This window comes from Ammospiza caudacuta, chromosome 2, assembly GCF_027887145.1.
Source record: "Ammospiza caudacuta isolate bAmmCau1 chromosome 2, bAmmCau1.pri, whole genome shotgun sequence".
NCBI lineage: Eukaryota > Metazoa > Chordata > Aves > Passeriformes > Passerellidae > Ammospiza > Ammospiza caudacuta.
In genome coordinates, this window is record NC_080594.1 from 118,210,669 (window position 1) to 118,222,764 (window position 12,096).

The following is a 12,096-nucleotide window of genomic DNA, read 5'->3' on the forward strand; positions in this document are numbered from 1 at the left end:
CCGATCCGGCTGGATCCTGTTGCGGCGCCGCTGGCGCTGCTGGGATGGGGAGGGGGGCGGCGGCTCCGCTGCGCAGCCGGGCTGGGGCGCGCAGGCGGCCGCAGCAGCAGCGCTCGCTCGCAGCAGCAGCCGCGCCACACCAGCAGGAGCAGCCGCAGCCGCGGGGGTCGCGGCCGAGAGCGTCGAGATGCCCAAGAGGAAGGTGAAGGCGGGCGGCAGCGAGCGGAGCCGCGGGGAGGGGACGGCCGGGAGCGTGTGGGGAGCGGGCTCGGCGGGAAGCGGCCGCGCCGCGGGCTCCGGTGCGGCTGGCGGTACCGAGGGCTGGCGCCTTCCCCTTGTGCTGGGGACGGGGCAGCGGGTGTGGGAGGGAGGCTCGGGGGGGCTCGGTGAGCCTCGCGGTCCGGGAAGGGGCGGGCGGGGGCCGGGGCCGCCCCGCTCGCTGACGCGCTCTGTGTGTTGCAGGTGACGGTGGCGGACGGGGACGCCCCCGAGGAGGTAAGGAGCGGGCAGGGCGGCGGGGCAGGCGGGGCTGCCCAGGGCTGCCCGCCCCTCACGCCCTTCTCTCTCTCTCTGTGTCCCTGTGTGTGTCCGTGTCTCCTCGCAGCCCAAGCGGCGATCGGCGCGGCTCTCCGCGGTAAGTGCCGAGCGGCGGGGCCCTGCCGGGATGGGCGGGACGCCGTGCCCAGGCTGGATCCCTGCCTGATTTATTCTCTCTCCTCAGAAACCCGCGCCTGCCAAAGCGGAGCCGAAACCTAAAAAGTTGCCGGCGAAGGTGAGAGTGAATTGGAAAAGGGAAGGGAGAGGAGGTGGGAGTGCTTGGGGGCACCGTGCTGGAATGGTTTTGTTCCTTGTGGGAACTTGGCTGAAGCGTTGTTTTGATGTGCTTCTGCCAGTATTTACAGGTACATTCCATCGCTGTGGCTGTAGAGCCTTGTTAAGCTCCAGGCATTGCACGGAAGCGTGGGCACGGATCCATGCGTGTTATATTGGGTGGAACTACCTGACTGTCAAAGCAGCTGCGTTAGGACATCAGGAGGGATTTCTTCACAGAAAGGCTGGGCAGGCATTGGAAAAGCTGCCCAGGGAGGGCGTGAAGTCACCATCCCTGGAGGTGTCCAAGGATAGGCTAGGATCTGGTTTGCTCTGCTCTGGTTGACAGGGTGGTGCTCAGTTAAAGTTGGAGTATCTTGGAGGACTTTTCCAAACTGAATGATTCTGTGCATAGCGTTGTATTTCATCTGTGTAACACGAGGGGATAAAGCACACCTACTGATGTTTTAGAGCAGTGTCTTAGGACAGGCAAAAAATGTATTAGCCACTTAAAAACCACATGAGCTTCCATTCATGTGGTCAAACTTTCAGGTGTTTGTGTGTAAGAAAGTGGCTTTGTGTGATCTTTGAATTTTTCAGCACAGCTTTCACAGTGAAAATAAGTGAGGTGTAAAATTGTTTGGTTTTGGGGAGAATTAAAAAAGGCCTTGTGTCTGTTGGCTCGCTGCTGTTTGCGTTGTTAAGTGTTCCTTTGTCATCTTAAGCTTTTCTTAGTGATGTGTTAAAAGCTTTGGGGTGACCTCATCGTGACCTTTCAGTACCTGGAGGGAGTTGATAAGAAAGGTGAAGAGAGATAATTTCCTAGGGATGGAGTGACAGGGAAAGGCTTCTAACTGCCAGAGGGCAGGGCTGGATGGAACATTGGCAATGAGGAATTGTTCCCTGTGAGGGTGGGCATGGAATTCCACCCCTGGATCCCTGGCAGTGCCCAAGGCCAGGTTGGACACTGGGGCTTGGAGCAGCCTGGGTCAGTGGGAGGTGTTGGGGGTTGGATGAGATGATCTTTAAGATCCCTCTCAGCCCAAACTGTTCCGTGATTCTCTAACTTCAGATAAACTCATCATCTTTTAGACTTTCTGATATTTTCATTGCATTAATCCTATTGAGCAGTTACTGACCAGGAGCCCACCTTCATTCCAGTGCTCTGACTATCAGTGTGTTCCCACTCTCAGGGCTGTAAGCCTGAAGAATTTGGGGAAGCTTTCCAATGCTACCAACCTGTAATTTCCTTTTTTTGCAGTGTTTGTGATGCATCTGCACTTACTGCTGCTCATTGATGTTGGATTTTCTGCTTAAAACTACTTCAAGCTATTAATTAACAAAGATTTTTTATTTGATTCATCAAAAAAAAACACCCTTTTTGCATCAACTTTATCAGTTTTTAAGACTTTCCTCCGTTTTTAAAACAATCTTCAGTATTTTTTCTAGTTGTGAGAAGTTTGCTCATTATGGAGTTACTTAGTGGGCTTTTTAAATGAATAATAATGAAGAAAAATATATTTTGGCATTTGAAGTATAGAAGTCTTGTGTTGTAATTATGTAATTCTGAAATATTTTATAATGAGTGATCAGGGGTTGTTGGTAGCTTAGCAAATCTATCTTTTTTGGTGTGTTTTTTTTGTTTTCAAGGTTTAGCTGGAAGATCATAACAATTCACTTACTGGCAATGTATTTCATTGCAGGATAAATCTGAGGACAAGAAAGCTCCATCAAAGGGGAAGAAGGGGCCTAAAGGAAAACAGACAGAAGAGACAAACCAAGAGCAGCAGACAAAGGACAACCTGCCTGCAGAGAATGGGGAAGCTAAAACTGAGGAGGTGAAGTTTGGAGTGCTGGGTTTGGGTTTTGCTGTTACTGAGAAGTTGGGGTGGATTTTTTGCTACAAAAGTTTGTTGATAAATGAAATATTCTTTTTCTTGGGCCTGGAAAAGAGTCTTGAGTGAAACCCAGAGGTGATCTGGGCAAAGTTGAGGTGCCAGACCTTGCTGGGAGAAGGGACAGGTTGGTGCAGGGACAAAGTACAACAATTAATGAGTTATTGCTGTGGCAGGTGAGTCTTGGCTGCACCACAGTGCCAGAGTGCCTGAACTTTTTGGAGTCATGGATCAGGTCACTTGCAGCATCCTCCACTCTGTATTACACTCCTGGATGCAGACATTGTTACAAATTTAGGCCAAGATTTTCAGGGATCAAATACAAGTGTGGTAATTATGGGCCTGGAGTTGGTGTCAGGTTTCTGTGACATTTTCAGTTCAGTGGAGTATTTTGGTTTAGTTTTGGTTCAGTGAAATATTTTGGTTTTTGTTTGGGAAGGTACAGGATGGTACTTCAGTGAGCTCTGGGGTAACAGTTTGTCATTGTCAAGCCTGCAGTGTGAAAAAGTTGTGCTCCAACTGCAAGTTCTTCAGCTGACTCATTTTTGGCATTATTGCAGTCTTTTAATTTGTGCTTGTAAAGCTTCAGCAGTGGAACCAAATTTGGCAGCATTCCCATCTGGGGTCCCTTCAGTTCACTGGTGCAGAGATTATGTAAATGTACAAGGAATGGATGATGATTGCTCACAGCACCCAAAATCCCAGGTGTAATTTTATGCCAAAGAGGCAGAGTCTGTCCTGTTGGATGCTATTGTTTGCTAAGAATTAAAATAGGGTTAAGATTTGAAGGATATTTGAAGTGTGGCACTGAAATTTAAAGGCATGAAGTGTTACCTCATGGATTTTCTAAACACCTCATATGTAATTGTAGCTGTGTAACAGCTGGAGTTTTTTCTGTCATAAAGGCAGTAATCCAATTAAAATTAAAACCCCTTGCAGTGTGTGTTTAGTTACAAATCAACATCCTGCAATCCATCCTGGTGGATCCAAGAGCCTTTTTGTGAAGCTTGGTTTAGCAGATCCAAAAGAAATCTGCAGGAACAAGTCAAGGTTATTCTGTGCAGGGTTTAAGGTGCATTAAAACTCCAAACTAATCAGAGCCACTAAAAACTTCCTGCACTGAATTGTTCTGCTTTTTTCCCCTTTCCAGACCCCAGCACCTGATGCAGCTGCAGAGAAAGAAGTGAAGTCTGAGTGACACCTGCTCCCACATCTGTAACTGGTGGTCCTTAAACCTTTCTTCTTGTACAATTCAGAGGAATATTTTTATCAACTATTTTGTAAATGCAAGTTTTTTAGTAGTTCTAGAAAACACGTTTTTAAAAAGGAGAGAATCCCGACTCAACCCATTTTTTTACATATTTAGATAAGTGTAAATGCTTTTTTTAAGTGGTAAAATCATGTACTGGTTGTCTGTTTTCTATGAAACCAGAAATTAACAGTGTGTTAATTAAGGAGAGGGCATTGAGGCCTTGATTAAGCCTCACATTCCACAGACTCCAAGGGACAGTTTTCTATCCTACAAAATGAAGCATAACACAGATCAGACTTTGGAATTCATAATGATGTGTTGAGAATGTCTTAACATTTTAGTTCTTTATCTTTCTCTGTGGTTGTACCATCAGTAGAATTGCTTATCTAATAAAACTGCTCCCTAGTGGTGGATTCCCTGCTGAGTGATGTATATCAGTGACAAAGTTATTTTTGGTAGTTGCAGCTTTATTTTTTTCCAACAACTTTGTAGCTGTGATGCAAAAAGATTGGAAACTTTTATTTTATATCTTTAAATACTGTCTTAAGTAAAAGTTTCTGCTTGGCAGATGGAACTTGTTATGTCAATATTTGAGATACTGGAACTTCACATCTAGTTTTCAAGGACAGCTTGTCTACAAAGATTGAGTGAAAAATATTTGAAATAGTGCTAGAAAAAAAAAAAAAAACAATTAGTTTTTAGATTAAAAAAAGCTCTGTGAATAAAAACAATTGTAAAATTGTTGATAGTGTTTGTGATCACCAAACAAAAGCCAAATAAATCTTGATTATGAAAGGATGTTTCCATAGCTCCTGTATTGAGTGTGAACTCAGAATCTGAGTGCTGTGGTTTGGATTTGTAACTGTGTCCTTCCGAGTGCTAAAACTGTACCTTAAAGAGATGGGTGGCAGTTCAGGAGTGGAGAATTGCAGTGTGAGTCTAAACTTGCAGTTGGCAAGTGAGAGCTTTGTGCTGCTGCTGTTTGCTTTAAAAAAGTCAATAATTAGAGAGTCTCAGATGGCAGCCAGAAACTGTCACCTTGTGCTGGGAGGAGCCAGGCTCAAACAGAAACGTTTGTTCTTTGTTGGGTGTTTTTTCCTCTTACCCCAGAATTTGTTTATGCTCCTAAGTAACACCTGCAAGCCCAGTACCTGCTTCCTGTACATTTGTAGTGCCTTTTTCAAATTGTTGCAGTTATTTCTAAAAAAAGCCACTTCAGTTTCACCTCTAATTTGCTTTCTTCATCAATACTCTCAATTCAAGAAGAATTTTACCATTTTTATCTCTTCAATACTTTAGAAATCTTTAACTTTTCTATAGGAAGTCTCCCAACCTTAGAGCACAACCTGCTCCTGTTCCATTCCATCACAGGAATGTTCCTCACACAGCACACTTGTCTTTGGCTTCAAGTTTTTGGATATTTCAAAACTGGAAATTGATGCCACTTTTATCACTCACTTCCCCCAACATCCCCCTCATATTTGTTGGTTTAATTTAATAGTAACAAAATCTAGCTCTATGATATTACTTACTCTCTGGTTTTGGCAAGCTCAACCCACCAGTTAAATAAGTACTAAACTTGCAGGTAAATCCCCTAAAATAACCACTCATCCCTGCTTTTACAGTGTCTGTTTTTCATTTGTTTTGGGTCTCTGGTGCTGTGATTCTGTGCACTTTCAGCATTTCCCTCACATCTATCACCTACTGGTTAATTTATTGGAACTTCTCAATATTACTCTGTCCTGTGTGATACCAAATTTACTCTTCAGCTAAGGATTGGAGTGAGAGCTGATGCAGATTTGAATCCAGTGGAGCACAGTCTGATCCAAAATACAACAGCAGGAGAACAAAACTTCTTTCTTGGAACATACTCTGTTGTCTTTGTGTAGTCCTAGCAGTTGTTTGGGTTAAGGGAATGAGACATAGAAGTAATTTACTTCAAGGTTCTAAAAATGCATTTTAAGGTACCAGAGGTGGGGAATTAAATAGGCAAAGACCTGGGATTTAAAATATAACACAAGTACAGCCATTGCTGGTTTTATCAGTGTTCAGGCTGGGCATGGCTGGGAAACAACGGTGGGAAAGAAAAAAAGATGAAGAATGGTTTGGGGTGGAAGGGAACTTAAAAATTATCCACTCCCACTCCCTGCCATGGCAGGGACACCTCCCACTGTCCCAGGCTGCTGCAACCCAGTGTCCAACCTGGCCTTGGGCACTGCCAGGGATCCAGGGGCAGCCCCAGCTGCTCTGGGAATTCCATCCCAGCCCCTGCCCACCCTGCCAGAGAAAAAAATTTCCTAATTATCTGATCTGAACCTGTAATTTTTCAGTGTGAAGCCATTCCCTGTGTGCTGTCCCTGCATCCCCTGGCAATTGTCTCTCTCCAGCTTTCCTGGGGCTCCTCCAGGCCCTGCAAGGCCACCCTGAGCTCAGCCCAAAGCTTCTCCTGTGCAGGTGAGCAATGCCAGCTGTGCCAGCCTTTCCTGCCAGCAGAGCTGCTCCATCCCTCTGCCCATCCTGGAGCCTCCTCACAGCCCGATGTCCTGGCTCCCAAAATGCTGCCTCCAGGAGCCAGGCTCGAGGTGGCACAGGCATGGGGGCAGAGCTGGTTTCTTTTTGGGTCAGTGATGCCAGGGGAGCAGTGCTGTGTGTGGGAAATGCCCCTCCCCAAGGTGGTGGTTGGGGACCCCCAGGTGCCCCCGGCATCCCGCACGGGGCTCTGCTGTCACAGCAGAGGCTGGGCCAGCCCTGAGCTCTGACACGGACACGGCATTGATGCTCCCCAATCCCTGCAGCCACGGCGCACACTGGGCACCACGCGGCACAGTGCACTTTGAATCACATTATCACAAAATCATTTTGCTTTGGAAACACTTCTGAGATCATCGAGTCCAACCTTTGATCAACCCCTTGTCAACGACCCACTTCCAGTCGTTCCTTGAACTCCTCCAGGAATGGGGACTTGAACACCTCCCTGGGCAGAGCATTCCAATGTTTAATCAAACTTGCAGCGAAAAAATTCTCCCTGTGTCCCAGCTGAGCCTGCCCTGGCCCAGCCTGAGGCCGCTCCCTCTGCTCCTGTCCCTGTTCCCTGGAGCAGAGCCCGACCCCCCCGGCTGTGCCCTCCTGGCAGGGACTTGTGCAGAGCCACAAGGGCCCCTGAGCCTCCTTTGCTCCAGCCTCAGCCCCAGCCCAGCTCCCTCAGGGATTCTCCAGCCCTTTCCCGCTCTGTTCCCTTCTGTGGATAAGCTGCAACCCCTCGATATCCTCGCAGTGAGGAGCCCAGAGCCGGACACGGCATACGAGGCAAAGGCCCTGGCCTAGCGGCACACGGCGTCCGCTCCGTCACCGCATCCCCCCCTGGAAACGGCTGTCGGTGCTTTGCCGGTCCCGGGAGGGCTGTCCCGGGCTGGGGAGGCCGAGCAGCGGCGGCAGCACCGCTGTTCCCGGGGCCGACCGGAGCAGCCCCGCAGCCGCCGCCGCCTCTCCGCCGCCGCCACCCCTCAGCGCTGCCGCCTCGCCGCGCTCAGCCCCGCCCCCGGTGCGCGTCACCGCCGCCTTCCTCGCGCGATCCTTCCGCGCCTCCGCCTCCCCTTCTCCTCACCCGCCGCCTTCCCCACCATCCCCCCCGCCACCCACCTCGCTTCCCTTCGTGTATATCCCCGCGGCCACACGCCTTCACCGCTGTTCCCTCGGCGCGCTCGAAGCGCCCGGTACTGCGGGAACTATTTTCCGCCGCCCCCCCGCGGGCGCTCCTGGCGGAGGTGTCGACGGCGGCTCCGTGGCGGGTGGTGCGGCGGCGATGGCGGCGGCGCCGCCGAGGCTGCGCTGAGGGGGGAGAGGGAGGGAGGGAGCGCTGAGGGGAGCGGGGGGGCGGCCGTGAGGGGAGGGAGGGAGGAGGGGAGGCGCTGACAGCGCCGTGCCGAGCCGGGCCCGCCGCCCTCAGCCCGCCATGGCCGAGCCTGCGGCCTCTTCCAGCTCCGGCGCGTCGCTGCCGCTCATTGAATCAGGTAACACCGCGGGCCGGGGTGAGGAGGTGCCGCCATCTTCCTGCCCCCCCCTCAGGATGGGTCACGGCCGCCCCCCGGCTCAACCCCCGTGTCTCTTGCCGTGTCTCTTACAGAGCTTTACTTCCTCATCGCCCGGTTCCTGAGCACCGGGCCCTGCCGGAGAGCGCTGAAGGTGAGTGCGGGGCTCGCCGGGGCGCGGGCACCCCGTGCTGCCCCTGAGGGCCGGGGGAGGTGGGAGCAGCCGCGCCCCCCGCTCCGGGGGAGCCCGATCGTGTCTTGTCCCTGACTTTGTGTTTTTCCCCTTCCCTCTGCAGGTGCTGGTGCAGGAGCTGGAGCAGCACCAGGTCTGTGTGGGCTCTGATGAAATCTTGCTGTAGTCAAAAGTTTCCTTTGCTAGTCATTCAAGTTTCTGCCGCTGTCTCAACTTTTCCCCCCCTCGACACACATTGTTTTGGATATGATCGGTAATCCCTCCTTTCCCCTTTCACCGCTCACGGTTTTTCTGTTTGTTTTTCCTTTATTTAGTTGCTTCCCAAAAGGTTGGATTGGCAAGGAAATGAGCATTATAGAAGTTATGAAGAATTGGTGAGACTTTTCTCTTTTAAAAAAACCCCTTTTTATTTACGGTGATGACATTGATGTTAGACCCCTCTACCTTTAAGAGTAGGCCCAAATCTTCACCTCCCTGTACCGTCCTGCCTCTGAACACTGGAATTCCTTTAGAAAGGGCCTTTAATTTCTTCACATCAGACTAACAAAAACACAAGCGGTGGTTTAAATTGAGGATATTGTTTACATAGCAGAGGTGGAGCTTGGCGTTGTGCAGTGGTACATGCCACTGCCTACATGCAGGCAGGAGCCAATCTCCAGCGAGGTTTCATTTCGGAGTTTCGGGCACCAGCTTGTGAGGCGCGTTGTGATTTGTCGGTATTTATTTTCTGGTTGGTTTCTTTCAGCCCCCTCCAACAGATTAGGAAATGAAATCGCTGTTCAGAAAGCGAGGGTTGGCACTTGTGGTGGCTGTGAATGTGCTCACATCGCCGGCTCCTCGCTGCTCGTGGCTTTGTTTCTAAAGTGCTGCAAGGATGGGGGTGATCTCTCCGCAGAATTTACTTTCTTCCCTTCCACATCTGGTGTGGTGTGTTCTGAATTGTTTTTTACAGAAGGCAGAGCTGTGTTTTGGGGCTTAATTTTGCTGTTTCTTAAGTGGCAAAGAGTTTGAGGGCCTGGTGGTGCCTGCCCTGCCCTGTGTGGTTTTTATCCTGATTTATTGTATTTGATGGTGTTTCCTTTAAAGAATTGTTTATCCTTGCTTTTTCCCACCTGAGGTTCAGGCATTCTGGGTTAATTGACTGATTGTTGCTGTGAACTCCCTCTTGTGAAGCACTTAAAGATCTCAGGCTCATATTTGCATAGAGAAGGAATGAAGTGTTGTTTAAAACACTTTCTTAATGATTTGAGCATTGCTTGACATGATAAGTGTGATTCCATTTCCTCTATTTGTTGTGGTCAGTTGAGCAAGGAAGGTTTTAGATCAGTTTTTTTAAGTCACTAAGAAGCCTGGCCTTGCTAAACAGGAATATTTTCAAGCTCTGACTTGAATTTAGGCAAGATGAAAGTAGGATTAGGCTTAGAAAGAATTGTTGGGAGGTTTTTTTTTAGTTGCTTCATTGTTGATTTCTTGTCCCATTTCTTCTGGCAGAAAGTAGAGTGTTGGGAGATCCCATGTGTGTGTTTTCCTGATTTCAGGGCTGCTTTTTAACTCTGATTATTCTGAATACACAATTGTCAAACTAATTCTTCAACATGTGCTGCCTCTACTTCTTTTTTCCTGCACAATTTAAATGAAATCTCTGCTCAGGGCAGCAGTGTTTAAGAACATCTAAATTAATATTCTCAGAGTTTTAGTTTCTGGTTTTTGAGGGGCTCTGGGAACCTCTGGGAACCACCACAGACAAATCAGTCACGTGCTGTAATTTTTTCTATTCCACTTTGCTCAGCGTGGAATTGCAAATCTTTAAAATAACTGTTCCTTCCAAAATCCCAGCAAAACTACTTCAAAAAGAAATGAATTGCAAGAGGTTGCATTTAGAAAATATATTAGAAAATATATTTATTGCTGATGGCAGGCAAGCAAAAAGGGTTTTGGTGTTTGGCAGAGAGCAGGCTGACCTTTCTGTCCTGGGTGTTGTGGCTGGCACTGCTCTGTAGCAATTCAAGAGTCAAAATTGATAAAGAAATTCTGTCAAGCTGCATTTTGTATTCTTTGGGCTACCAGATATGTTTCTTATCATCAGCCTTAAGCATCTGATGGGCTGATTTGCTTGGACAGGTTTGCCTGTGGGGTAATGGGAACTTTTTTGTGATGTTATCTCCTCCCACCCTGCCAGGAGCACAACCTGTGCCCCACAAGCTTTATACCTGCATTTTATTATTAAAAACAAGTGCTAGGATGTGACTTAAATTGTGCTTTCTGAATGCTCTGTGTGCATTTGGGCAACTTTCTGACAGTGTGTGGTATTTAATTTTTAATTTTATTTTAATTCCCAGTGTTGTGTGAGCAGATCAGCCCTGTTGGGTCATCATCAGCCCTTCAAGGGAGCAGCATCAGCAGCAGGAGCTCGTTCTGCCTGTGCTCTGAGGGAGCTGGGCAGGAGCCACATACCTGAGCTGCTGTGGCCTGGGCTCTCTGGGCTGCCTGGGAGTTCTGGGGCTGCTGCAGGAGCTGCTGGGGTGACTGGTTTGGCCATGGCCAGCTCACACTGCAGGGAGTGTGGGCTGCCAATCCCAGCTCCTTCACACCTCCCCAACAGCTTCAGTTTATGGTTCTGACAGTTTGCTCCACTCAAAGCTGTTTAAACTCTTACTTTGTGTCTTTAATTTCTACATTATTGTCTTGATAAGAATAAGGATTTTTTAGATTAAAAGGGGGAAAAAATCATCAAAACCCTCACACATCTGTTCTTGTCTGAGACATCTCAGTGTGGGTGGGGGTGGATATTTTTTTAGGTTGCTTGATGCAGATAGTGTGGGATCATTGCTGAGTGTAGGGAGGAATGGTTTGAGCCCTGGTTTAAGGAAGTAGGGCAGGCTTAGGTTGGTACTGGTTCTTCAAGGAAACTCTTTCCAGAGAGGTTGTACTCAAACCTGCTGGTTTGCACTTCACTGAACAGGTACCAGTGGTAGCTGCATAAATTCTTGTGCATGATCTTCAGTTCTGAGAGTTTGTATTTTATTTCTTATTTTTAGTACAAATCCCAGGGTGAATTGGGCAAAGCCACTCAGTGTAGGGTGCCTCACAAGTGGGTGCCACAGGGGTGATTCCTGCAAGCTTCAAGTAATAAAATACTGATGTGCAGGAGTCACTTTACTCCAGTTATTTTTACTACAGCTCTCCCTGGCTTGCAGAATACCCACTGAATTTACTAGATCAGAGCTTAACAGAATTGATTTTCTCTGTAAGTTGAACTTAAAAAAAAAAATCAAAAATATCAAGTATACCTGTGCCTATTGATGCTTTTAGATCCATCAGTTCTGAGTGTACCATCCTAATTTTTAAACCTTAAATTTCTGTCAGGTGCTGTCCAACAAACATGTGGCTCCAGATCATTTATTACAGATTTGCAAACGTATTGGCCCCATCCTGGATAAGGAGATCCCACCCAGCATTTCCAGAGTGAATTCCTTGCTTGGGGCAGGGAGACAGTCCTTGCTAAGGACAGCAAAAGGTAGGAAGTGTTCTTTATGTGAAATGGGGGTGAGTCATGGCATGGGTACAGGGTTAGGGTTTGGGGAGTGCTGTGAGAAAGGCAGGGCTGATGCTGTGGAAGGGAAATCCCAGAAAATCCCAGAATGGTTTGGGTTGGAAGGGAACTTAAATCTCATCTCATCCCATTCCACCCCTGCCATGGGCAGGGACACCTCCCACTGTCCCAGGGACACCTCCCAGTGTCCAGCCTGGCCTTGGGCACTGCCAGGGACCAGGGGCAGCCCCAGCTGTGCCTTCCCCACCCTCCCAGGGAAGGATTTTTCCTCACATCCCATCTAAACTCATCCTACTTCCCCCTTGTCCTTTCTCTCCAAGCCTTTGTGAAAAATTCCTCTCCAGCTTTCTTGTAAATCCCCTTCA

The 12,096-nt window shown here is 48.4% G+C and overlaps 2 protein-coding genes across 2 annotated transcripts in view; both read left to right on the forward strand.

Annotated features, from left to right (window-relative positions):
* Nucleotides 1-24: 24 nt before the first annotated feature.
* Nucleotides 25-4,698, forward strand: HMGN1 (high mobility group nucleosome binding domain 1). The gene is made up of 6 exons (XM_058824800.1): nt 25-202; nt 463-495; nt 605-634; nt 722-772; nt 2,514-2,648; nt 3,856-4,698. Exons 1-6 carry the CDS (start codon nt 188-190, stop codon nt 3,901-3,903), a joined length of 312 nt encoding a protein of 103 aa, XP_058680783.1. The 5' UTR covers nt 25-187; the 3' UTR covers nt 3,904-4,698.
* A 3,207-nt stretch (nt 4,699-7,905) lies between these two features.
* Nucleotides 7,906-12,096, forward strand: part of BRWD1 (bromodomain and WD repeat domain containing 1) — a 48,599-nt gene continuing 44,408 nt past the window's right edge. Inside the window, exons 1-5 of the mRNA XM_058823152.1 lie at nt 7,906-7,967; nt 8,081-8,139; nt 8,282-8,311; nt 8,493-8,552; nt 11,545-11,695. Of these exons, the coding sequence (XP_058679135.1) occupies nt 7,910-7,967; nt 8,081-8,139; nt 8,282-8,311; nt 8,493-8,552; nt 11,545-11,695 (358 nt within the window). The 5' untranslated portion in view covers nt 7,906-7,909. The remainder of the gene's footprint in view (nt 7,968-8,080; nt 8,140-8,281; nt 8,312-8,492; nt 8,553-11,544; nt 11,696-12,096) is intronic.

Coding starts and splice junctions, on each gene's coding strand:
- HMGN1 (XM_058824800.1), top strand. Junction 635..721: donor GATCGGCGCGGCTCTCCGCG/GTAAGTGCCGAG, acceptor CTCTCTCCTCAG/AAACCCGCGCCTGCCAAAGC. Junction 2,649..3,855: donor GGGAAGCTAAAACTGAGGAG/GTGAAGTTTGGA, acceptor TCCCCTTTCCAG/ACCCCAGCACCTGATGCAGC.